Source organism: Pangasianodon hypophthalmus, chromosome 1, assembly GCF_027358585.1.
Source record: "Pangasianodon hypophthalmus isolate fPanHyp1 chromosome 1, fPanHyp1.pri, whole genome shotgun sequence".
Taxonomy (NCBI): domain Eukaryota; kingdom Metazoa; phylum Chordata; class Actinopteri; order Siluriformes; family Pangasiidae; genus Pangasianodon; species Pangasianodon hypophthalmus.
This window is the reverse complement of record NC_069710.1, coordinates 8,179,177-8,206,131: the sequence shown is the minus strand read 5'-3', so window position 1 is coordinate 8,206,131 and position 26,955 is coordinate 8,179,177. Positions and strand designations below refer to the sequence as shown.

Sequence of the window (26,955 nt, the reverse complement as noted above, 5' to 3'; positions counted from 1 at the left end):
CTAACAACTTTTCATTAGTCAAACGATGGTGAACACAGCGACTATTGAAACATGCTTTAGACTTCGTATCCCATCTTTTGATGGTAAAAAGTGCTAGAGGACAACATTCAAGAAGTAATGAACTCTTTTGCCAAAAAGTCTTTGGTTGCTGTATTTGAGGAAGAAGTGCCAGAACCGATGGAGCTATCCTTGACAACAGAAACGACTAAGCCGCCAGCAAAGAAGTCAGAAAAACGTGAGACAAAAAAGTCTGTAGAATCTGTGTCAAATTCTCAACTGCTGGCAGTAATGGAGAGAATTGAAAAAAAATGCAAGTAGAGTCAACTGCAGTCTCTTGAGGCAACAGTCAAATACAACACAAACTCCATCAAAAGTGTAACAGATTCTTGGGGAAACAAGTTTATAATGTGTCTGACAAAGTTAAAACACTGCAAAGTAAAGTGGAAATGTTGGAAAGAGAAAACAAAGTGCTCCATTGTAGATCTGATGATGTGGATGCATACAAAAGGAGGTGGAATTTGCATGTTGCAGGGATTCAGGAACAACATAGGGAGAATGTCAAGAAAACTCTTGCTGACCTGCTCAGCCAAGTTTCTCCTTACATAGCTGACCTTACTCTATGGACATTGCTCACAGGCTGGGTCCCCCCGCTCCAAAGATACAAGCTCATCGCATCATCATGCAATTCCTGTTGTGTACTGTGGGGAATAAAATCTGGCAGGATGCAAGAACATCTGTCTTCCTCAAGGACAGAAATATCAGGATAATTGAAGATCTTACCCAGAGCACAAAGAATGCTTGGAACAAATTATGGCGATTGCTTGTGAGAGTAAGAAAAGAAGGGAAGAATGCAGGATTTAGGGGTCCCTTTGCTTATATTGATGGTAAAAAAGTTGTAAATATGTGAGTTGATAAAGAAGGCTGGCTTTTTAGCCTATTTCCGTGGTTGAATGGTCTTAGTATTGACATGTCAGTCTAAACAAATCTCAGTTTTCTAGCCCTATTTGTTCGGGCAGAATAATAAAGCAAGGTATCATGACTTCATTCTGGCTTGATCATTCTGGCTCGAGTAGTGAAGAATGTGATAACACCATAAAATCAAATGATGTGTCATGTTTTCTGTACATTTTGCACACAGAACAGTGAACTTGCACATTGGTTAAGAAGTTTTTGGATTTGTAATAACGTTAAAAGCAGTGAGTAGACTTACCCAAATGTTTCAACCTTAATGTGGGGATAAAATTATCTGAGTACTCTTTATTCTTGAAGACCACTATAATACATTGTGATACATTTGGAATTTATATTTGCCCATTTAATTACAAAGATTGGCTAGTAGGAGAAAGGAATATAATCATAAAAGTAGAAAATAAACTATGTAGAAAATATGAAAAGCCTACCTGCCCTCAGTCATGTTCAGGTTTGATGGTCCGTCGCTGAGATAGGCAAACTATAGTCTTGAACCTTTATATAGAGGTTCATCTGTTTTTATTAGCATTTTGTCAGTTGTCAGGGTATGTGTTTGATGTGTTACATGTTATTGCCTTTATTGTCTCTTAATGCTAGCGGTCTTAAAAATAATGTAAAACAAAAGGCTTTATGTTTGCTAAAAAGCACAAGACAGATTTTTATTTCTTCCAAGGAAGTCACTCAACTCCCAATGACACAAGTTTTTGCAAGTCACAATGGGGTAATGATGCTTGGTTAGCACATGGGTCTGAGCACTCAGCTGGGGTGGGATTTTCTTAAAGGAATAAATTTAATAGGAGTATTTTGGAAACCTAGTTACTTCTTGATAATAGTAATCACAGTTAACAAATTCATAATTGTAGTTCACACTTACTTTCTTGTAATTTCACACTTACTTACCTACTAAATATCTGGATGCCTCTCTAATCCTGGGTTGGGATTTTAAAATTCATGAATAATGTGACTGACAGAAGCCCACCAGCAAGGTCAGTTCCAAATGCTTTATTAACAAATTTGAGTTGACTGATATTTGGAGAGAAAATTTTCCAGATAAGTGCCAATACACACCAGTGCGATAAGTTGTATTATCTCACCAAAAGATAGGAATGCATGTGATTTTAGAATATCCCAAGATGAATTTTTTTTTTAAAGTTTTAAAGCATAATAAGAGTTCTGGATGTGATGGTCTTACCTCTCAATTATATAAAATGTTTGCTGAACAGCCGTCCCCTTTTTTGGTTAAGGTCTTTAATGAAAGCATAGAGATAGACTTCCTCCAAGTATGACTCAAGGGATCATTACTCTGGTACCAAAACCCAACAGAGATAAGGAATGCGGAGAGAATTGGTGCCCTATCACTCTTTTTAATAATGATTATAAAGTATTGGCCCTTATTTTTGTTAAATATGTTAAAGATGTTATTAAATTCCAGTATAGATGAATCTCAATAGGGCTTTGATGATAGCTTTATGGTGTTTCTTGATTTCTTTAAACCTTTCGATTCAGTCAAACATGGCTTTATTTTTTTTGTAAAACTATCAAAACATTATATAAAAATAATAGAAGTTCTGTTTGATTAAAATTTGGTACATGCCCAAGGCTGTCCAATTTCTCTGTATTTATTTTTGATTGCTTCTCAATTTCTCACTCTTCATATTTCCAGTAGTTCATTACAAGGACTAATAAATGCTGACAGACACATAATTGTTAGCCAGTTGGCCGATGACGCCATGCTGTTTTTAAAGAATGCCTCCCAAAGTTCCCTCGCTCTAGAGCTTTTTTAAAAAAAAGCCATTAAAGAATGTGATGCCTCTTTTATCCATGATATTCCAGTGAAGGATCAGATTACTTATTTAGGAATAAACTTGTTAAAGCTCAGAATATGAGGTGCCAGTTAAACGTTATTCCCCTCAATGAAAAAACACAAAAGAGACTGAATGCATGGTTGCAAAGAGATTTGACTATCAAAGGTAGAATTCTGCTTTCAAAAGCTGAAGTATTATCTTGAGTAACTTATGCAACTCTCTTTTTGGAAGTAGAAAAGAAAATGATGAAGAAAATTGACTGTATGTTGTCTAACAATGGTTCAGAAACAAACTAATTGTAGTTGGCCAATTTCTTGACTCAAATGGTAGGCCATATAGTTATCAGGAATTCCTGCAAAAATATAAAATTCCTTTATTTTGTTAAGGAATATGCAATTGTATTTGATGTTATTCCAGCTGGAGTGACTGAGGGACGTTAACTTTCCATGGCCACTTGATCAGTCTCTTCATTTAATAGATACTTTTTTTGGAGTGTGTGCTTTTCAACAAAGCAGCAATGTAATAACAAGAAAATTGGAGCTTTATTTCAGAAAGACATTGTTATGATTCCAAACATAATGCCATATTGGGATGGTATTGTAGAGAATATACCTTGGCAAAAAGTATGGTCCTTGCCACTAAAGCACTTACTTTCCAACAAAGTGAGAAGTTTAAATTAATCCATAGAATTTAAGAGATACAGGTCTGACATTGAAACTGATTATTAGTTTTGGCAGTGTGCTTATGCTAGCAAATTTTGGTCTGATCTCTTAATTTCATTTCAAGTTTATCTTATTGATGACTTTTCTTTAGTTTTAATTATGTATTTTATGGTTTGTTTAACTTTGAGAAAAGGTCCGCACACATATAATGTTGAAGAAGGTGCGTAGGTTGGTCCTGATTATTGAAGTGACTTCAGTCAAGTCAACCATTGCATCAGTGGAGGATTGCAGAGAAAGATTTATTTGACTCCATGTTGCACATTTCAGCTGAGATCATGGCACCAATCTGCTTTTCCAAAGATTGTGGATAAAGTGATAGGTTGAATTCTGGTGCCACTACAGAGTGCCTCACTGCATTGTGTTGACCCCAACGTAGTCTTACATTTGAGAACACGTTGCCTGCTCTTAATATTGTACTGTTTTTTGTCAGGTACAGCATAGCTCTAAAATGGGAACTGTAATGAGTGTGCTCAAATGACTGTAATTTAAAAGGCATGCATAGTTCACCTACACATACTTTATTTGCCAATTTTGTTGCTCCTCACTAAGACCGTCTCTTCGCAGGAAAGAATGGCACATAATTGTTTTGTTCTGGCAGTTTATATCCAGTAGAATTCGTGGGAAAAGGATTTTCCCATCACTTTTCATTTGCGGTGATCTTATCGGTTTCAATACCTTTCAATATCTAAAGTTAATTTTGTTGATTTCAGGATATAGATTTCAAAGGTTAGAGGTGTGCATTGGGACTGGGGTCCCACTGGACTGAATAAAAACTAATGGGGGTGGGATGTTTTTAGTTTTATGTAGGCAAAAGATTAAGCTTTGTTAGACAAAGGGACACACTGAATGTTATTTCTAGTAAAATTCAGTAAAACTCTTAGTTTATAAACAACATACTTAGCTATAGATTTTGTCTGATTCTGATAGGCATTATAAGATAATTTAGACAAGATATATAATAATTAAAGATGCAAGCAGCATTTTTGGGGACCAAGCACCCAGACTCGGTGAGCCACACATTCACAGACACGCTATAATTGTTGCTTAAGCAATCACAGGAAAGCAGAGCCATAACTTTAGGCAAAGAGATTCAAGAGTGATTTGTACTTACACTCTTAATGTGTATGTTGTGACCACAGACAGTGGTGGAATTCTCTGACTGTAGGAGGAAAGGTCTAGATGAACAAATGGGCAGCAGGGTGGAATTGCTGTAGCTTTGTTCAGACATGTGTCAAGATGATATGAGCCAAATTTGGTGAAGATTGGACAAGATTTGGAGGAGTAGCAGCAAAAATGGCACTTAGATGTAAGCATTTTTTTAGCATGTTATTGTTACTTTTGACCAGTATGTGGGGCTGGCACGAAATTTGTTTCATAGCCTCAGGTCATGGTCCTGAAGATGCCTACCAAGTTTTGTGTCAGTGCACAAAGTTGTTGCTGAGATAAAGCCTCACTTCCTGTTTGGCGGCTTCGCCATCAGATCCGTTTGCCCATTACAGACAAACCATTTGGAATATTCAAAATTCTTATGATAACTTTTGTGAGGCTTGTGTGCACAAAAAAAAGATGATGTGTGCCAAATTTGGTGATGATTTGAGAAAATTTGTAGGAGGAATAGCGACAAAACTGTTTTTAACAAAATCCAAGATGGGCGACAGGAAGTACACTTGAATTTCAGATGTTGGTGTGCATTCACTTCTGCATACTCCAGGGAATTATAGGAAAAATTAACTGTGAATTTATCACAAACTCTTCAAATGATATAAAGAAAAAAAATTAAGTTACAGTTCTTGACCACATGGTGGTGCAGTCACAAAACATCTTGGGTACATTCAGGGCATGGTCCTGAAGATACTTATCAAGTTTCGTGATGATATGTAGATGCATTGCTGAGATACACCCTCACATCCTGTTTTTTGCATTTGCAAGGCGTGTTACAGGAGAACGGGTTTGAATATCAAAATTCCTTTGATAACCTTTGTTCAGACAGATCTCAAGATGATGTGAGCCACATGTGATGAGGATTGGAAAAAATTTGGAGGAGGAGTAGCCAAAAATGGCAGTTAGATGTAAGCATTTTTGGCATGTTTTTGTAACTTTTGACCAGTAGCTGATGTTGGCACAAAATTTATTGCTTAGCCTCACGTCATGGTCCTGAAGCTGCCTACCAAGTTTTGTGTCAGTCTGCAAAGTCGTTGCTGAGATACAACCTCACTTCCTGTTAGACAGCTTCACCATCAGATTCGTTGGCCCATTATGGGCAAAAATCTTTGGACTATTCAAAATTATTTTGATAACTTTTGTGAGGCTTACTCTGAAGATGATGTGTGCCAACTTTGGTGATGATTGGACAACATTTGTACAAGGAGTAGCAAAATCCAAGACGGCGGAAAATCTCATTAGTCGGAAATTGATGTCATAGGGTGCACTGAATTTGTCTCAGTGAGGCTTTTAAATTTTGGACACACGGTTCAAAGGTTATGACCATAAATGTACTTCCAAATTAGGCCCAAATTTGACCTGGTGGTGGCGCTAGAGTGTTGGCAAAACTTGGCCCAAATTTGGTCAGAATGTTCCTTAGACCCTCCCCAATCAGTGAGCCAAATTTCACCACTTTTTACCAGATGGTTCTGTGGGCTCCCATAGACACCATATCCAGAAGAAGAAGAAGTGCTTGGCCCTCTAATAATATTTGGGCCGGTGGTGTCCACATCTGTATTCTGATTTCTGGGCCGGCACTGGCTCAGCTTCAACATTTTTTCAGTGGTCCTCTGGTCCAGATGCAGGCCAAATCTGCTTTATATTGTCTTCTAGATCAGCTCCGTCCTAGTTTCTTGACTTTTGCTCTTCTCAAACAGTCAGTCTGTATTAAATACTAACTAAATTTAAAACTAAATTTCTAATTAAACTTGGTATTATTATAAATTAAAAAAAAAAAAGCTTTTAAAAGTACTGGGCTTGTGTGATGCTACTGTGTACATACAAACACAACATTAACATGCTATTAAAATATTTAATTTACTTTCATTGACTAGTCTACAGGAGCATGCTATTATTACATATTAAAAACCAAATCAGTATGACATTAAAAATTAAAGTGAGGTATGAAGAAGTAATATTAATGTAATATTAATGTAATATAAATGTCACATGACGTTTACATAACTAACATAATCCAATGTTTAAATTCACTACTTTTTCAACCATTTACTGTGAGTATTTATGAAGTTATTGCTAATCTCAGCTGGAGTATTCTTGGGTACTATGATCTGTAATACACTCTCGTACTTTTGGTGTCACTAACAGAATAGAACTGTTATGACATGCATTGTTATTAAACATTATTAGCAGTGATTATTAGTTGCTACATCACACACTTTTCTTCTCTGTTGATTTAAAATACTAAAAGAATGATATGATTTTATAAAATCACACAAAATTTCTGTTCATTTTAACCATTCCAAATGGCACATTTTTTTCTGACATCAATTAATGTGAATAAATCATTGCAGGTTAGGTGCATTAGCCTTAGCCACACTTTACAGTCACTTCATTGCAGTGCTGATTGTTAATGCTGATCATCTAGGTAACATGAGCTGACCTGACATGATTTTAAAACCATATTTATAAATGTTCATAATTAGCATGGTTAATGCTAGCTGTTAGCTAAATAATTTTATCTGTCAGGACGGAGAGAATCTAAATGTTATTAAATACAAATAATTATCAAATACAGTTAATTAACAAATACAGTATAACTGATAACCCTAGCCAACCAGATAACGTAAGCTAACCTGGATGTCTGAGTGGATTTTAGGTTTTCTCTATAGCAAAATGCATTGAATTAAACAAAGATTTTGGCATTGTTTTATTAATTCAACAAATCAAAAAACCAAATTAAAAGCCTGATAAAATAGATTACATCCTGTGCAAACAGCTGGGTGGAGGGTGGAAGCCATATTGTTAAATTATTAGTTATATTGAATGGGTTGCCCAGAAAATCATCTTAAGCACTTGGAGAACTTTCCCCACATAAAGATTGATATGTTCTAAGTAGCTGGCGCTGAATGGGAGCATCCTTGTGCTCTGCTTTTCTGGGAGGGAGGGTCAGAGGGTTATTCCTTTGATAGTCAAGTTAAAAAAAAAGTAATTAAGAGCACATCACACCTAGCCAACCCTTTGTTTCTTTCTATGGTATTGAATGATAAATTAGGTTAATACTAAAGCAGGCTTAAGTATTTTGCTTGATGCATTTAATGTTGTTAATTTTTTTACAACCACAAAGCACATTCAGCAAAAATATATTTTAAAAAAAGTAATACAATACATTCTTATATGATCTCATGAAAAATTACTGATTAAATATATTAAACAAAATAAAAGATTAGCAAGACATGGAAATAATACAGTTATTATTATTGGAATAAATTGTACTACACAAAAATCAGTATTGGGTACTTTAATCAAGTACCATATTTAAAGGTCTTCATCATGCTGAGGACAGAGGATGTACAGAGAACATTCTGTATCCAGTTTATTATAATACCAACTGTAATATTAAAACACAAAAATAATAATACAGTTCTAGTTAACATGCTTGCTGTAAATTTACCATATAATTTCTAACAGTAATCCCACAAAAACCAAAGTCAACTTGGCCTTCTAAATCAATGTATTGTGTATGGAAGTTCAGAAAGGCCATAAGTTATTTTTTTTTTCTGTACTGTTATCTCAAGATCACAACTTATTTTTCTTGTGATTCCAAGATAACAAAAGTTGATTTCTTGAGCGCATACATTATTTTCTTGATCTCGCGATAATAATTTATTTTCCGAGATCATGCAGCAGTAGCATACTACATTACATCACTGTGGCCAGTGGCATAGCAGCAGCATACTAGCATTACATTATTGTGGCCAGTGGGACACTGTCATATAATTGGTATTATGGTGATTCTACAGTAATTACATACTTTTCCAAACATTTTGATCACCACTTATCTTGTAAGCCACAAACCATTTAAGCAGCATCTCTCAAACATCAAGCGATAACCATGGAGACGTCCCGGTCTCTCAAATAGGCTGGCAGTGAAATTGACCACCCATTCAGGATCACTATAACATTTACATTTATGGCATTTGGCATATACCATTATCCAGAGCAACTTACAGAAGTGCTTTGAACTAGAATACAAATATAATGTCTACAACAGTATAGTTGCAGACTTCTGAGCTGCCTTCTCAACTCCACGCCAAGCTCAAACTTTTGTTATTTTGAGATCAAGAAAGATAGATTACAATCCAATAGATTACAAAAAAAAAAAACCTCATGGCCTTTCTGGGCTTCCATACTTATGTCCTAACATTTTATACTTCCTTGATGTTTAAGCTGACAGTGATATATTGTAGCTCATTTGCTTCAATATGAGGAATAACTACTGATTTCTTGAAGACCAAGAACTTATCTTCTTCCAAAATAGTGACCAAACAGTGGATTTGGGACATTGCCCATATGTACATAAGTGTAAGCTGCACTGCGGTTAAAATTTGTTTTCTAGTTATTCATGGACCAAAATGTTTGCAGCTTGCAGTTTTTATTTCAGTCCTTTATTCTGTACACATTCTAAGGTTGTTTCTTTTAGTTGCCAAAATTGCAATGAAGTATGCCCTCTCCTCGAAAAAAAGAGTATTTGCATCTGTTTCTTACAGCTCTACATCAGAAAATGACTTGCTTCCTTGCTCTTTGATGCGAGTGTTGAGCATGGAGTTTGTGCAGGTGTTAGTGCGTGAAACCTCCTCTGAGAATGCTGTTTCCAGCACTTTCAAGATAGACTTCCGCACCTTATCTTTGAAATCCTGACCAATGAACACATATAATAATGGGTTCAGGCAGCTGTTGAGAAAAGCCAAACTAGTGGCTATGGGAATGCCAATAGTAGTTATATGCTCCAGGGTGGGGCTATTCTTGGGGGCCATGTGGTGAGCCATCTCGATCAGCACCAGGATGTGGTATGGAGCCCAGCATAGAAAAAAAGCTGTGATCACAGCAGCAATGATTTTAAAAGGGCGCCCTGTGCGACCAGACATTGAGCGGTTTCTTTTGAGGCGATGGATGATGATTGCATAGCAGGAGACAATGATTGAAAAAGGCACTACAAACCCCAGGAGAAAACGTGTGATGATCATAGCACGGTGCCGTAGGAGACGGAGCTCCACCACCTCTATAGTCTCATAATCATCAGAAAAGGCAAAGTTGTTAAAGCAGTTGATAACATTTGGATTATTGTAGTCTGGAGCAGTGTCCCTGAAGACAAAGTAGGGAGAGCTCAAGAGTAAAGCAAATACCCAGACACCAAGGCTCAGTCCGGATGCACAGCTGACACTTCGATGGTTCTGGGCCCATATTGGATGCACAACTGATATGCAACGGTCCACACTAATCACCACCAGGATGTACACACTAGCAAACATGTTGAGGAAACTGAGTGTGCTGTTGAGCTTGCACATGAAGCGTCCAAATGGCCAGTGGAAGCCCATGGCTGTGTAAGCCACACTGAGAGGCAAGAAGGCAGTGAAAAGGAAGTCTGCTACTGCCAGGTTGAGAAACCAAACTGTATTCACTGTCTTCTTCATCTTGAATCCAGACACCCAGATCACAATGCCATTCCCAACCACTCCAAGCACAAAGGCTAAACAGTAGACTATGAGTGACATGATGTTGAGTGATTGCCTGAGTTCTGCATGCTCATCGTCATAGTCATCGTAATAGTCCTCCTCTGAACCGTTACCCATGGAGAAGTTGTTATAGATAGACATCTCTGTCCTGTTCATATACAACACAGAAATGGCTGGAGTAATCTGTGCAACCTGGTTTGGCAGAAAAATAATATTCAGTTTTTGAAAATGCCTTTCAGAATATATTACAAAGGTTTGAGTTTCAGATGGCACTATTTTTACGTGTTATTCTACTTTTGTCCACTTGAGGTCACAAGTGTAGCACCTCAAATTGACCTAATTCTTAGAAACTGAGCAATGTGTATATTCTTAATGACACAGAGATCACAGTAATATCTCAAAAGCTCTTACTGGTATTGGGCTTTTTTTTTTTTAAAGTGTTTAATTTAGAGGTGCCATATGTTGTTCAAACAACATTAAGATGTAATAAAAATCAACCGATATCATAAAAGTCACTTCAGTGCAGTTTTTTTACGCTAGTCATTCTCTTGGAAAGCAGACTGTGATTTGTATTTAAACATATGCATTTTGGAAAATTCTGCTACCTCCTCACCTTTAAGATATCTATGTACTTTTCCTTGTTGTTTTTTTTTTAACTTGAAATAAGTCCCTCAGAAAACAAAATTCAAGAACACTCCTTAAGAAATTATTCAGACAGTTTATAATAATAATAATAATAATAATAATAATAATAATAATAATGATAATAATAATAATAATAATAGAACCCTATAACACACCAAATAAATTCACTAATAAACCGCTACTTATTTGCAGGTTATCTTTTTAACTTTATTCAAAGTTACCACTGGCTTTATATTCAGTACTGTATTACAGCGCATATAACAACTACTCATGCATATGTATATGAAGTTTAATCATCAAACGGCTAGATGTAAGAAGATAGTAACCTGCTTCGCTAATGGCCAACGTTTGAGCGAGCAATTAGATTTAAGAAGAAGTAAAATCAAAGAAATAACAAGTAAACCAAAGAAAGCTTACCCAGAGTATCAAATCGCCCAAATAAATCCTCAGAACCGCCGCACAGACGTCCAACTCAAACTGAAGAAACGGGCCACCTTCGCCGCAGTGTTCAAAGAAAATTTTGAAGACGCAATCTGAGCTTACAATAAGTGCGTGCAGATTGCAGGTACGACATTCACGCGGTTTCTGTCTGCAGCGCTCTGCAACTTTTTTGTTCTGCTGAACTGAGTCGTTGTCTTTAACCGATGAGACGTCACGCCGTCTCATCGTTACCGACCAATCGTATAGGGTCGCATTAATTTGGTCAAAAACACTAAGCGCTATCTGTTATAGAACGTTACTTAAATGCAAAGGAAATCATTCAGTCTGGATTGAGCTGGACAGGTAATGGCTGATGTGATACACCTAAACCATATTTTCCTGATCTATATTTATCTTCTCTCTTGCAGCAGTGAGTGTGGGATCTTAGGACTTGGCCCCACACTGATCACTCACTCATACCATAAGGACCAGTTTCAGGAACCTCTGCTGTTAAGCACAGAATTATATTCTCTTGCAGGGTGGCAGTTTAAAGCTGCTGGACGTAAGATTTTCGAATCTGGTAGACAAATGCTAATGCTAAGCTACTTAAGAACACTTAGAACATTTTTAACATGGGTTTTGCCACATCTTGCAGATCAATCTCATGACTCAGAGTATCAACTCAATATACATAAAGAGAGAACCCCATAATACACACTAAGTACTATGATTAAATAGTAATGATACCTATGGTGTACTGACAAACTATTTAGTATGATAGTATGCAGTTTGGGATGTGGCCTAGTGTTTGTGAAAATCCAATTTGTTTAAGCATTTTTGCCATTAATAAAAATACCCTAACAACCTTGTAAGGTGCCTGAGCCACCTCCTCCACTAGGAGCAAGGACTCTCCCCTCACCTGAAGCATTCCACTCTTTTCCGGGAGAGGCCTCAAACTTGGAGGTGCTGATTTTCATCTCAGCCACTTGACACTTCAGTGAACTGTTCAAGTGCACGTCAGAGGTCTACTTCAGATGGTGCCAAGGGAACAACTGCCAAAGGAACATTTATCATCTGCAAATAATAAGGATGTCACCTCTAGTCCACCATACTGGACAGCTCTCCATCCTTAGCTGTGTCTTACTATCCTGTCCATGAAAATCACAAACAGTAGTGGAGATAAGACATACCCTTGACAGAGTCCAACATCACTTTAATATTTTCGACTTAACACCAAGAATGAGAAATCAACTCTCAATGCACTCATGCAGAGACTGTCTTGCACAAAGTAGTGACCAAGATACCCCATACTCCTGCAGTATCTGCCACAACAAATGTTGAGGCACACAATATAGGCCTTCTCCAAATCCAAGTGGGGGAGATGTGAACTCCTGGGGGAGGTAAACCGGATGTCATTTAATTGTCTGTAGTTCCAGGTTTGGTGCACAGGAGAGAGCTAGTATAACAACATTGTCGCACTACACACTACACACTACATACACTACTACTGTCACACTACACACACTACACCATCTTTTGTTTCTCACACTGCTGCTGTTCTGTCCACGAGATAAACGGAAAAAGACTCAGCAGTCTGCATTGCAGAATCTGGCACCGCTGAGGACGGTCATGGTTCAATGAAACAAAGGGCATTACTGTCCCTGATGTCTCGCTATTACCTGATCCCCATCTTGATGTTGTTCAGGTTATTATCTAAGCACTGGACATTAGCAGGTAGAATACTGGGCAGTGTTGGTTGATGTGCTCATGTCCTCAGCCTGTTCCAAATGCCAGCCCATTTTCCTCAATCTTATTGCTCTTGGGAGTGCTTCATCCATTGTTATCGCAGCCGTCGTGACTCCAGAAAATCTCCCCCAGGCAATGATGAGATAACATCAGAGAACTGAAGGTCCATAAGATGGTATGTTGACTTTAAACCTATGTAAACCTATGAGCATCTGTTGATCAAATACATAATGTGAAATCACAGGAGTAACAAAGATGTCATGGAAGACAACAAAACACACAAAAAGAGCAAGAGGGAGCAAGCAAGATGGCCACTGGACATGGCCACACTATCTTGGGTTGTAATTTCAACATTTCAACACACATGATCAGATCCAGGAGGCTGTTCCTCTCAGTCAAGCCCTTTCAAGTTCCTTCATTATTCCCAACCTGAGCACTAAAGTCCCACAGAAGCACTATGGTCTATAATTCATTTTCTACAGAAATGTCAACAATAGCAAGGTTTAGAAAATCATCAACAATGTCCAAATTCACACTCAGTCTTTTCAAAAATTCAGTATCAACAGATTATGTAAAAATCATAGTAAAACCATCACTAAAAGGCAAGTAACAATTTATTTCTTGTAATAGAAGCATAACACAGGATTTACTAAACAAATATCAACATCAATATCTAAAATTATATGACAACTGTACACTTAGTAAAAAAAATCTCTACATACTAAGTAGTAGACCAGTAGACTAAGTAACATTCTAGTAATTCATCAATGCATTGTTTAACCATAGTTGTGGGGTGTTTCATGCATCCATTCATGTATCTTTTATATCCCTTCCATTTTCCTCTCTCCACTTATTTTAGGATGGTCCCAAATGACCTGAATCGTGCAGGTAAAAACATGGTTTTGGTAATCTGGAGATCTTGAAAATAATTAAATTATAAACACCTGTACATGATTTGAACTACCTTTATGTTTTATTTTGTTACAGTAGTACATCTTATGTATCATGTATTATAAATATGTGGAATACATTAGTCATGACAAGTTTATATCCTGGCCAAAAAAAAGCTAGCTACCTAGTATCTAGGGTACACACAAGGCCCACACATGGCCTGTAGGCCAAATCTGGCCCACAGCCTCGTTTCATTTGGCCCATGTGAACTTGGAAATACAATACTGAAATGTTAAACTACTGCTTAACATTTTCATACTATCCAGCCTATTTTCTCCATACAACAGGCATTTACTGTAAACCGGTGTATATACGTGCACTCCAGTTTGTATCATGGCTGGCTTGACCGTGCTGTGAAACATGGTTTAAAATCAACGCCTGTGTGCTGCACTTGATGTAAGTTACATTCATGTCTAAAAATGAGTTGTGTTAATTTTGTTGGTGGAGAATATATAAAATAAAATGACTGTTCTCCTGATCTGTACAGTTAAATTGGTAAGCATGAAACCCTTGTGCATTTCAGGTGGATATCAGACAACAGCGGGAGCGGTGACGACACTAATTTTATATTTAGTCATTTAAGGGACAATCTACCATCAAACAATCTTTCCATACTAAAAACGTTGTCATGAAATACTTTTATAGTAATTCCACTGAAAAGATTTAAATAACGTTAATAATGAGGGAAATTACACCTTATAAATCCTGATCTACTTTTCTTTTGCAGTAAACTCCAGCAGCTGCCTCACCTCACTGCCATATCTCTGTGCTTATAGTGTAGCTATATGGCTATTAGCTTTCAAACAGTATCAGGAAAAATGCATCATCCCAATTGTCACGTCAACACTGGAAGTGGTGTTGCTTCCCAGACCACATAACACAGAGCAGCCTACAAACATGGCAGCTGACTACAATTCCCAGTGTACTACATGGCCTACAAACATGGCCACTGAGGCTGACACCCATGCGGGCTACTACGGCAGCACCCTCTCAATCTGCCTTGTCGCTCATCGCACGCCCCATCAAATATTCAGGTGATCTCACTTCATGTAAAGATTTTATGCTTCAGTGCTCACTTTATTTCTCCAGTCAGGAGGAAGTGGCTGAGAGAACCAAGACTACACTGTTCATCAACCTGTTAACTGATAAATCACTCACATGGGTTACAGCCATCTGGTCCCAAGGAGGAGAGCACACCACCTCCCCTGAGTGCTTCCTTCAGCTTTTTCAGTGAGTTTTTGACCATTCTCAGGAGGGTAAAGAAGTGGGTGAACAACTCCTCAAGCTCAAGCAAGGCCATCAGAGCACCTCAGAGTTTGCAATGACATTCTGCACCCTAGCCGCTGGCAGTGACTGAAATGAACCAGAGAGTTGATCAGCCATCTCACTCCAACATGGTGAGTGTTCCTAAGATTATCTCACACCAAAATTTTGCCATACCCATGCAGATAGGACACTCAGAAAGTGTTTCTACTGTTTCAGCACTGATTGACTGTGGCTTGGCTGGCAACTTCATTGACAGCTCCCTTGTCTTGTGATTGAAACTGCCAACCTATGCACTCTGCAACCCCCCGCACACACAAGCCTTGGACGGTGGACCTATCGGAGGGGGGTCCATGACTCATAGCACAGCACCCATCCTTCCCCTAGTCAGTGTCAAGCGCACAATTAAGGTCATGGTCAGGGCCACACATCCTTGTAACCAAATTTATCCCCCTCTCTGCTAAAGGAACTCAAGCTATGGATGACTACATCACAGAAGCCCTGAAACAATGGTACATTAGTCTCTCCACCTCACCCGCATCTGCTGGATTCTTCTTTGTGGAAAGGAAAGGGGGAGGTCTCAAACTATGCATTGATTAAACCAAGTCACTGTCAAGTTCCGTTATCGTCTGCCCTTGTCCTTGCTGCACTGGAACAACCCAGAGAGGCCAAAATCATTACCAAGCTCGATCTGCACAGTGCCTGCAATCTCATCCATATCTAGGAGGGTAATGAGTGGAAAATGGCCTTTGGCACCACCTCTGACCACTTCAAGTACTGCATCATGCCATATGGGCTTTCTTGTGCTCCAGCAGTGTTCCAATAGTCAGTGTCGTCCTATGGGATCACCATCGCTTACATTGATATTCTCATTTACTCCCCATCTAAGGAAATCCATGCAACCCACTTCAGAATGGTTCTAGTACGGCTTCTAGAAAACCAATTCTTTGTCAAAGGAGAGAAATGTGAGTTCCACATGTCCACGGCTATGTCATCAACAAGGAAGGAGTTCTCATGGACCAGAACAAAGTCACCTCTATAACAAACTGGCCTATCCAAACCACTGTTAGGAAGGCGTTCTCATGGACCAGGACAAGATCACCTCCATAACAAACTCGCATATCCACACCACTGTTAGGAAGGAGTTCTCATGGACTGGGACAAGGTCACCTCCATAACAAACTAGCCTATCCACACCACTGTTAATAAGCTACAGAGATTCCTGGAGTGATTCCTTCGCCAGGCCCCTCACAGCCTTGCTCAAGAAAGAGCCCAACAAGCTTCAGTGGAACCCCTCTGCTGACCAAGCATTCCAACGCCTAAAGGAGACATTTATGTCGGCCCCCATCTTGAAGCACCCACATCCATCCAGGCTCTTCATAGCAGAAGTGAATGTTTCAGAGACAGGTGGTGTGGTAAGAGAGATTTGGTGAAGGACCTAAGCTTCCATTGCCTTCTCTAAGAAATTATCCCCGGCTGAACGGAACTACGACATAGGAAACAGAGAACCCCTTCCAGTGAAACTGCCCTTGGAGGAATGGCATCACTGGCTGGAGGGAGCCCAACACCCATTCGTGAACCCAAGAATCTAGAATACATCAAGGCTGCTAAAAGGTTCAACTCACATCAGGCAAAGTAGGCATTGTTCCTCTCAAGATTGAATTCACCCTTTCCTATCATCCAGGATCGAAGAACACCAAAGCAGACTGGCTATCCTGGAAATCAACCAGGATAACACCCTAGGGCAGAGAACCCCCAGTCAGTGTCCAGCAGGGAAAAAAATACATGCTCACTCAATTAGGAAGCAAACTCATCATATGAGCACATACCTTGCCTGCCACCATTCCAGTGTGTTTTTAGCCTGCCCTGTTCGCCTGGAACACCAACCCCTCCGACTCCCCTGCAGGCATCAAATGCTTCAAATGGAGTGAGCAAGTGTGGAAGGTTGCACACCAACACCTGGAACAAACAGCACAGGTGAACAAAGGATTCACAGACAGATGTAGAGGTGCCATGCCACAATATGAACTCGGGGACAGAGTGGATCCCCACTAAAGATATCCAAGTCACACATGGATGCAAAAAGCTGACACCTTGTTACATTGGCCCATTTCTCCAAAGGATCAACAAAGTTACCTACAAGCTTAAGCTTTGCTTCCAAGATCACGTAACACAGGAGGGGGGTGGGGTGGGTTGGGGTTCTATCACGTCAACGCTGTAAGTGGCATAGCTTCTTAGATAACACAGAGTGGCCTACAAACATGGCCGTCGACTACAACACCCAGAGTACTACGCAGCCTACGAACATGGCCACTGAGGACTACAGCATCCTTACATCGCAAACTCTCTCACGTTCACGTTCACCATCATATTAATTACACACACCTGGACTCAGTTACACAAAGTATATAAGGACTCTTATTCTACCACTTCATTACAAAGTATATGCTCACTGTCATGTACCTGTCTATACCAAACCTTCTAGTTCTATACTATTGTTTTTATGGTTACGGCTACATTTCTGGTTTCTGGTTAATGTCTTTGTCTCTTGCCCAAGTAACTCTGTTGGCACATTGCCTGACTTCTGCCTGTTTGCTGTTGTTTTAATAAAACAAGTTAACCTGCAACGTTCACTATATATATATATATATATATATATATATATATATATATATATATATATATATAGCAAATGAGTAACTGCTACTCTAATCCCAGATAATACAGTCAGGTCCATAGGTATCTCTGTACACTGCAATGGATTTGAAATGAAGCAATCAAGATGTGATTGAAGTGCAGACTTTCAGCTTTAATTATAAGGGGTTTAACAAAAACATTACATTAACCCTTTAGGAATTACAGCCATTTTTTTACATAGTTCCTCTATTTTCAAAGGTTCAAGAGTAATTGGACAATTGACTGATAAGCAGTTTCATGGCCAGGTGTGGCCTGTTTCCTTGTTATTTCATGACAAATTAAGGAGCTAAAAGGAGTTGATTCCAAACGTTGAATTTGCATTTGGTAGCTGTTCATGGGAGCTGTCAATATGCAGTCCAAAGAGGTGTCAATGCAAGTGAAGGAGGCCATCAGACTGAAAAAACAAAACCAAATCAACAATTTGGTACGTTCTTAAAAAGAAGGCATGCACTGGCAAGCTCAGTAACACCAAAAGGCCTGGAAGACAACTAAAGTGGATAAAGGCAGAATTCTTTCCTTGGTGAAGAAAAACTCCTTCACAACATCTAGCCAAGTCAAGAACACTCTGGAGGAGGGAAGCGTATTATTGTCAAAGTCTATATTCAAGAGATGCCTTCATGAATGTAAATACAGACAGTTTACCTCAAGATGCAAACCACTGGTAACACTAAGGATCAGAATGGCCAGATTAGCTTTCTATAAAAGTATAGAGCTATACTTTCTGCTCAGATTCTACAAAACTGGTCGGTGCTTCACAGTACAGATGGATAATGACCCAAAACACAAAAGCAACCCAAGAGCTTCTTAAATCAAAGAAATTAAATGTTCTTAAATGTCCAATGACCTTAACCTAAATGAGCATGCTTACCACGTACTGAAGACAAAACTGAAGGCAGAAAGACCCACAAACAAGCAGCAACTGAAGGCAGCTGGAGTAAAGGCCTGGCAAAGCATCTCATGGGAGGGAACTCAGCATTTGGTGATGTCCATGGGTTCCAGATTTCAGGATGTCATTGCCTGTGAAGGATTTGCATCTAAGTATTAAAAATAATCCTAATATTTTTGGTTGTTAGTTTGTCCAATTACTTTTCAGCCTGTGGAAATGGATGGACTCTGTAAAAAATGGCTATGATTCCTAAATAGTTAATGCAATATTTTTCCATGTCTGAAAAGGACATTGCTGACCAGTTCTGTGTTGATTTTCCTAGGCCGAATATTTTTATCAAAGTTTTCCCATATGGACTGCCTGAAGAACTGTTTGGATTGCTGGGGATGGTGCCACCTGGGGGCTGTGGAGATGGCTTGGGGATCACATATGGGGAGCTGTACTGTAATGGCTTGGGACCGCGATTGCTGTAGTGGCTTTGGGGCTGCAGTTGCCACGAGCAGCTTCGTACTCAGGACTCCATCAGTGGACAGTGGATAGATTTTCAACCAGCTGGACTTCTTACAAAAACTGTGATGAATTTATTGGTTGCACAATTGCACTATTTGTCCATATAGTACACAATAGAAATGATTTATTTATAATCACACTATCCGTTGCACCCAGATGAGGATGGGTTCCCTTTTTGAGCCTGGTTCCTCTCAAGGTTTCTTCCTCATATCATCTCGGGGAGTTTTTCCTTGCCACCGTCGCCACTGGCTTGCTCATTAGGGATAAATTCACGGTGATAAATTCAAATATTTACAATATATTTTTGTGGATCCATTTATATCTGTAAAGCTGCTTTGTGACAATGTCCATTGTTAAAAGCGCTATACAAATAAAATTGAATTGAATTATCACTATTTTTTAAAAATATTTTATCAAAGTGGATGTATATCCAAAGCTTTATATTGGCAAGCTACTGAATTACCTAGGTGATATCATTCTATCCTGGATTTGCAGCAATTTGCAACCTATCAAGTCTTTTATAAAGTTCTAAGATGAGACATGCTAATGGCAAATCTAGAGAAATGTGCAATTGGTACAACAGGGACAGTGTCCAAGTTTCTTAAATTAATAACTGCCAAAAAGAAGGTGAGACAGTTCCTGAAGCTGGTGGGATATTATTGTCCTCTGTCCTCTGCTTCCTGTTGGGAAATATCCCACCGCCCAGGCATGGATTATTTTCCTAACAGCAGGGTCTGCCTTTTGTTTTTCCTTACTTAAATATATTAAGCCTCAATGCAAGACAAGACAGGTCTTCAGAATTTCTTATTGACCTATATTTCAAAACTATGTTAAAGCAGATGGCCTTTGTAGAGTGTATGCAGGTTATTGTACCCCTGCAGGAGCACTGTTGTGTGCTAGCTCTGTTCTTTAGGAAGCAGATGAGGACATTTTGAAGGTTCTATACCAAAGGCCATCAGTTAGATTTGGGGCCAAATTCTCACAGAGCAAATACTGTTTGGTTCTGAAATTCTAACCCTATAATACTCTTATTTAATCACCCACTGCTTTGCATTACACACATATTAACAATGCTAATTACAATGGCAAAAATCAATAATTTATTTAAATCTGGTACCAACAATCAGTGAAATATTATTACATTGATTGTAACTGATTGTAACTGTAAAAACAATATTAGATTATTAGACCTGCCTTTTATCCGCTCAACCCTAGGGTCTAACATGATTGTCTTAAATATTGACTCAAAAAATATTCAAAATTACTCACTATTAAAACTATATACAACTACTCTTACAATGTCTGCTTGACTTCTCACTGAGATAGGATATATAAGATTATATATGTTCTTATTGTGTATAATTCATACATAATTATATGAACGATAGGATAACTGTCTTAAAGTGTTTGTGTTATATTCTGCATGTTAGATGTAGTGCTAAATCAAGATTATTAGATAATTAGATAAATCATTGTTATATCCCACAGGCTACAACAGAGCACCTTTGGCAAAGTGTTGGCTTTTAAACTCTGTATGTACTTTAAAAGGCCAAACTATCAAGACAATTTGAGCAAAATGACAAATTCTACCAAGAAAGCTAGCTAACTAATGAATGTTATATGCACCAAACTGAGTACTAATGTCTAAATTGCTGCTTGCTTGCCAGAATACTGGGCTAGTGTTACATTACTTAATGGCTTAGCATACAGTTGTCATCCTTAATTATTTCATTATTAGATTATCTCTGCCATGTAGCACAGTTTTGCTTCTTCTTGTTTTCTCTTTCTCTTCTGGCTTCCAGACTGTTAAGTTCTCTTCATTTTGAAAAGCGTGACAATTCAAAATAAACTTGCGCAAGTCCCACCTGCTACAAGGCAGTGCCCCCTACAGGGGAGTTCTTGATATAGAGCTGTACATTAGTGGTCTTGGGGGAGTTCTGTATTTTGAGATTTGGCATGTTAATGGAGTTAGTGTCACAGTTTAACAGTGATCTGTACCTCTCTCTCTCTCCCCCTCCCCTTTACACTCATCACACACTGCATCCCATCTGTATAGATTTTTCTACTAGGGAGAAAAGGTGGGGACTAGCAAAAATCAAAGGTGGAAGTACTCAAAATAAAATTATTAGTGTCACTGCTAAAAATTTATGAGCTTTGTATTTTCTTGTTTCTCTTGTTGACTGGTCAATTCAACATATAAAGCACCCCACAAAAGTACAATTATATTTTAGTATATTTTATTAGAGGGCATAAGTGACAACATATATCTTTGTTTGTCCAGGGTGACTCCTTCTTAAAGACAACCCTCCAGGAAGTGAAATACAACTCATACATAAATATGACCCAACATAAATTTGCTGAACAAAGGCTTGGTTGAGCAACTAGAAAAATAAAGAGTTCCTTTTTGGCACTTGAGCTTTTAAAAAAGAAGTTCAGCCAAATTAAACACTGACCAGACAGAGACATTTTGTTCACTGCTTATTTTGGAACCTAGGCAAAGAATACACTGGTTAAGTCTCCAAAAGCAGTATGCTCTTACAAAAATATGGCTGCCTCAGACTAAGATTTTTAGTTATACTCCTTGATTGATGTCAGGCAATATCCACAGCTCCCACAAGCAGACTTGAATGTGAATTGTGACCATTTTTGTGACTATTCAGAATTTTGTTTTACATTGCATTTTTTTATAAAGCTTTTTTAGAAACTGTGAACAAAAAAGACAGTATCTTCTTGGTGATAAATTACAATGTGTTTCTGTACTATCAAAACTTAACAATAAAGACAAACATTCAATTTACTTGTGACAACCATTTTGAAGATCTCCTATTCTATGTATCAGCATAGATGTTATTTCCCTACCGCAGTGATTTTATTAACAGACATATATCAATACTTTAAATATGAACAAAATAACTATAATTTTGCAAGATATAAAAGACAGAAATGACATGGGGTTCACATGCACCATTCATGCAGTGCAAGCTGTTCATAACCAAGGAAATGTTAGTGAATTCAGTGGGGAAGAATCTAGTAATAGCTGTTATGTTTAGTAAAAGACTGACTGAGTGATGTGTTCATACAGTATTCAATTCAATTCAATTTTATTTGTATAGCGCTTTTAACAATAGACATTGTCGCAAAGCAGCTTTTCAGAAATGTATAAATTCTGGATAAAATTGATAAATTTACAAATTTATCCCTAATGAGCAAGCCAGAGGTGATGGTGGGAAGGAAAAACTCCCTGAGAAGATATGAGGAAGAAACAGTGCGAGGAACCAGACTCAAAAGGGAACTGATCCTCATCTGGGTGACACAGGATAGTGGGATTGTAAATAATTTCCCTGTATACTATATAGTCAAAAAGTGTAATTGTGTAACCAGGAACTTGTGAGCTTATGAGCAAATTGTGAATATGAGCATCAGAGTTATTTCAGAATTCATTATAGTTTTAACATGAAGTCTATTTTATTGAAGTTATCAACTGTTCAATGATGGAGACTTGAGTGCAAAACTGTTCATAGCAATTGCAGTCCTAAGCCATCTTTATGGTTTCTAAGTGGTACCATCCACAGTAATCTCATTGATCTTTAGGCTGTCCATATGGGGCCATCCTCAGCAGCAGCGGGTGGTTTTCAGGTGATGAGAACTCCATCCAGAAGTAAGGTGTCAGCATGGATCAGGCAGGTACAGAGAGCAGAAGGGGTCAGAAGGTGTAGCTCAAGAGAGAGAGTGAGAGGGAGAGAGAGAGAAAAACACAGATTATTAGGTATGCTCATTGTCATTTAATGGATAAAAATGTGAATGCATGAGAGTGAGGGGTCAACAGCATCCAAACATCCGTTTTCACCAAAACACATTTGTGTACCCTCCAGATCTGCTCCTTTACCTAAGAAAAAAATTTAACAAAAGGCTTGACTAAACAAATATGTTTTCAGCCTAGACATAAACACTGAGACTGTGTCTGAATCCTGAACACTAATTGGAAGGCTGTTCCATAACTGTGGGCCTTTGTAACAGAAAGCTCTGCTCCCTTCTGTAGCCTTCACTATTTGAGGAACAAGGAGCCTGCACCTTGTGATTGAAGTAGGTGTGGCGGATCATAAAAGACCAGAAGTTCACTCAGATACTGTGGCGTGAGACCATTCAGTGCTTTACAGGTCAATAGTAGTATTTTATAATCAATTCGAAATCTGATTGGGAGCCAATGCATTGTGGATAAGATAGGGGTGATGTGGTCATATCTTCCGATTCTAGTAAGGACTCTTGCTGCTGCATTCTGGACTAACTGGAGCTTGTTTATGCATCAACTGGAACATCCAGACAGTAAGGCATTACAATAATCCAACCTAGAGGTAACACAAGCATGAAGTAATTTTTCTGCAATATATTTCTTATTTTAGCAATATAGAAAGAAAGCGAGATGAAAGAAAGCGATCCTAGTGATATTATCTACATGAGCTTCAAAAGAAAGACTAGAGTCGATAATCACACCAAGGTCTTTTACTGCTGCACATGATGAAACATAAATGCCATCCAGAGTTATTATGTAATTGGAAAGCTTACTTCTAACTGCATGTGGTCCTAGTACAAGTACTTCTGTCTTGTCAGAATTAAGTAAGAGAAAGTTAATAAGCATCCAGTTTCTAATGCCTTTTACACATTCCTCAACTTTATTAAGCTGGTGTCTGTCATCTGGCTTTGCTGAAACATACAACTGTGTGTCATCAGCATAACAATGGAAGCTAATACCATGTTTACGAATAATTTTGCCCAGAGGTAGCATATATAAAGAAAAGAGCAGTGGGCCTAAAACAGAGCCTTGCGGGACATCAAACTTTACCTTAGTATGAGAAGAGAGGTCACCATTTACGTTTACAAACTGATAACGATCAGTCAAATAAGACCTGAGCTGGTATCAAAAAATGGTATCAAAAGCTGCACTAAGGTCAAGCAGCACAAGCAAGGAGACACAACCCTGATCAGAGGCCAGCAGAAAATCATTTACCACTTTAACCAGTGCTGTCTCTATGCTATGATGAGGCCTAAATCCTGACTGACACATTTCATGAATGTTATTCCTATGTGAGTATGAGCATAGCTGCTGTGCTACAACCTTTTCTAGGATCTTGGAGATAAAGGGGAGGTTCGATATTGGTCTATAGTTAGACAGCTGACAGGGGTCAAGGTCAGGTTTTTTAATCAAGGGCTTGATAACTGCTAAATTAAAAGATTTATGTACATAGCCAATGCTAAGGGAAGACTTGATTATCTTTAAAAGAGGTTTGATTGTTTCAGGAATTATCTGTTTGAAGAAACAAGTAGGTAAAGGATCTAGCATACAGGTTGATGATTTTGATGATGAAATTAGTGAAATTAGTTCAGTCTCTTCAAGGGGAGTAAAACTTTGTAATTGCTGATCTGATATTATTATATTATCATCTACAGGGTTAGTTTTAAAACTCCGGTTTTAAATTAATAGTCTGAATTTTTTGCCTGATTACCGTTGAAAAAATTCATGAAGTCATTGCTGCTATATAATGATTGTGTGCGTGTTTCTATTGTGGTCTTATTCCTAGTTAATTTTGCTACAGTATTAAATAAGAATCTAGGATTATTTCTGTTATCTTTAATTAGGGTGGAGAGATACACTGATCTAGTAGCACTAAGAGCTTCTATAGCTCAAAAGGCTCTCCTTCCATACTATTTGAAATACTATCTATTTAGTTTGACACCATTTACGTTCTAGTTTTCGAGTGGTCTGTTTTAAAGTTCGTGTGTGATCGCTATACCAGGGTGCTAGCTTTTTCTCCCTAATTATTTTTCTTTTAAGTGGAGCTACCTTATCTAGTGAGTTGCAGAATGTTGATTCTAAGCATTCAGTTGCCTGGTCAAGTTCTTTGGGATCAGACGGTGATCGAATCTGGGAGATTACTGATAAAACTCTGTGCAGTTGTTGACGTGAAAGTACGTTTGACACGGTGACGTGGCAAGGTGCATATACTATGATTAAGATACATTTTAAATGAGATGAGGTAATGATCTGAGATAGCTTCAGACTGTGGAAATGAGGCTATATTTTCTATATTTAATCTGAATGTTAGTATTGAATCAAGAGTGTGACCACCACTACGGGTGGGTCCTATTACCCCTACTGAATCAAGAATGGACACAACTGCAGTTCTTAGAGGGTCATCTGGATTATCAAAATGAATATTAAAGTCTCCAACAATTAATGCTTTGTCTAAAGAAACAACCAGGTTAGAGATGAAATCCGCAAATTCACATAGGAATTCTGAATATGGCCCTGGGGGTCTGTAAATAATAATTACTGGAATCACCTGGGTAGACTTATTTTTAGTGGTTACGTATGTTATGTTAGTATAAAGAACTTCAAATGAGTTGAATTTATGACTAGGTTTTTGTGTGACGGCTAGATTATCATTATAAATGACTGCAACGCCTCCTCCTTTGCCAGTTAGACGGGGCTGATGTATGTAACTGTACCCGGGAGGACTAGCTTCATTTAATGCTACAAACTCGTTTGGTTTAATCCACGTTTCTGTTAAACACAGTACATCAAACTCCTGATCAGTAATGGTTTCATTAACAATAAGTGCTTTAGACATAAGAGATCTAGCTTCAGATCAACGGTGCTGGCTATGTATTCATTATGATTTAATTTTATGTTATTTAGGTTACTAAAACAAACTGTCTGAGTATGTCTATAATTTTGTTTAGCTCGGGGAATGGACATAGTCTCAATACGGTGGAACCTATGTGACGACTCTGTGCAGCTAGCAGACGGTCGGTTTAGCCTGCTTGTCTGCTCCTGGCCTTGGCCCTGGATTGTCACCGATTAACTAGGCCTGTTCTGAGACTATGTGCTATGCTGCAAGAAATGAGAGCAGCACCTTCCCGAGTGGGATGGACACCACTCGGGAAGGTGCTGCTCTAAAAGGCCAGCCTTGCCCTCAAAGATAGTCCAATTATCTATAAAGCCCACATTGTTTTCGGAGCACCACCTGGACATACAGCAGTTCAGCAACCATAACCTGCTGTAAGCTACATCGCCATGCCGCATTGGGATGGGGCCAGAGCATACTACTGCATCGAACATCGCCTTCGCTAATTTACACACCTCTACCATGTTACTCTTAGCAACCTCAGACTGACGAAGGCGTATATCATTAGATCCCACATGGATAACTATCTTTGAAAACCTGTGCTTGCCTAAGACCCTAAGATTACCCGCTATGTCCGGCACCCTGGCTCCCGGTATACACCTAACTAAAGCTGCTGGCGCCCCTAAAGGCCTAGCTAATTTCACGTGCCGCAAGATAGTGTCATCTATAACCAGAGCTCTTTCAGGTTTCTCAGCGGGTGCTTCACTGAGGAGAGCAAACCTGCTGGACACGTGAAGTGGAGAGGAGTGGTGCTCCTGTGGGCGAGCCTTAGCATTAGCTTTGGCTTTGCGATTATGCCGTCGAGTAGTCACCCATTCGCCCCGCTGTGAGGGCTCTAAGGCCAGAGTTGGGGGATTACTAACTCCACCTAAGGCATCCAGACTTTCCCCTACAGAAACTACGCTGCTCTCACTCTCACTAACCCTCTCTAGTGTCTGGATCCGCTCCTCTAATGCTGCAATCTTCTCTGTCAGAGAGCTAACT

General features: G+C 38.7%; 1 protein-coding gene across 1 annotated transcript; it reads right to left on the bottom strand.

Annotated features, from left to right (window-relative positions):
• Window positions 1-2,484: 2,484 nt before the first annotated feature.
• fpr1 (formyl peptide receptor 1) lies at window positions 2,485-11,932 on the bottom strand. The gene is made up of 2 exons (XM_026913395.3): window positions 11,233-11,932; window positions 2,485-10,362 (listed from the first exon to the last, which is right to left on the bottom strand). Exons 1-2 carry the CDS (start codon window positions 11,479-11,481, stop codon window positions 9,199-9,201), a joined length of 1,413 nt encoding a protein of 470 aa, XP_026769196.1. The 5' UTR covers window positions 11,482-11,932; the 3' UTR covers window positions 2,485-9,198.
• Between the last annotated feature and the right edge of the window lie 15,023 nt (window positions 11,933-26,955).

Bases quoted from the DNA above. Each gene is read 5' to 3' on its own strand.
- fpr1 (XM_026913395.3), bottom strand. From the start codon at position 11,481: ATGAGACGGCGTGACGTCTCATCGGTTAAAGACAACGACTCAGTTCAG. The intron at 10,363-11,232 runs GTAAGCTTTCTT...CTGCCAAACCAG, and splicing joins TGGGCGATTTGATACTCTGG to GTTGCACAGATTACTCCAGC.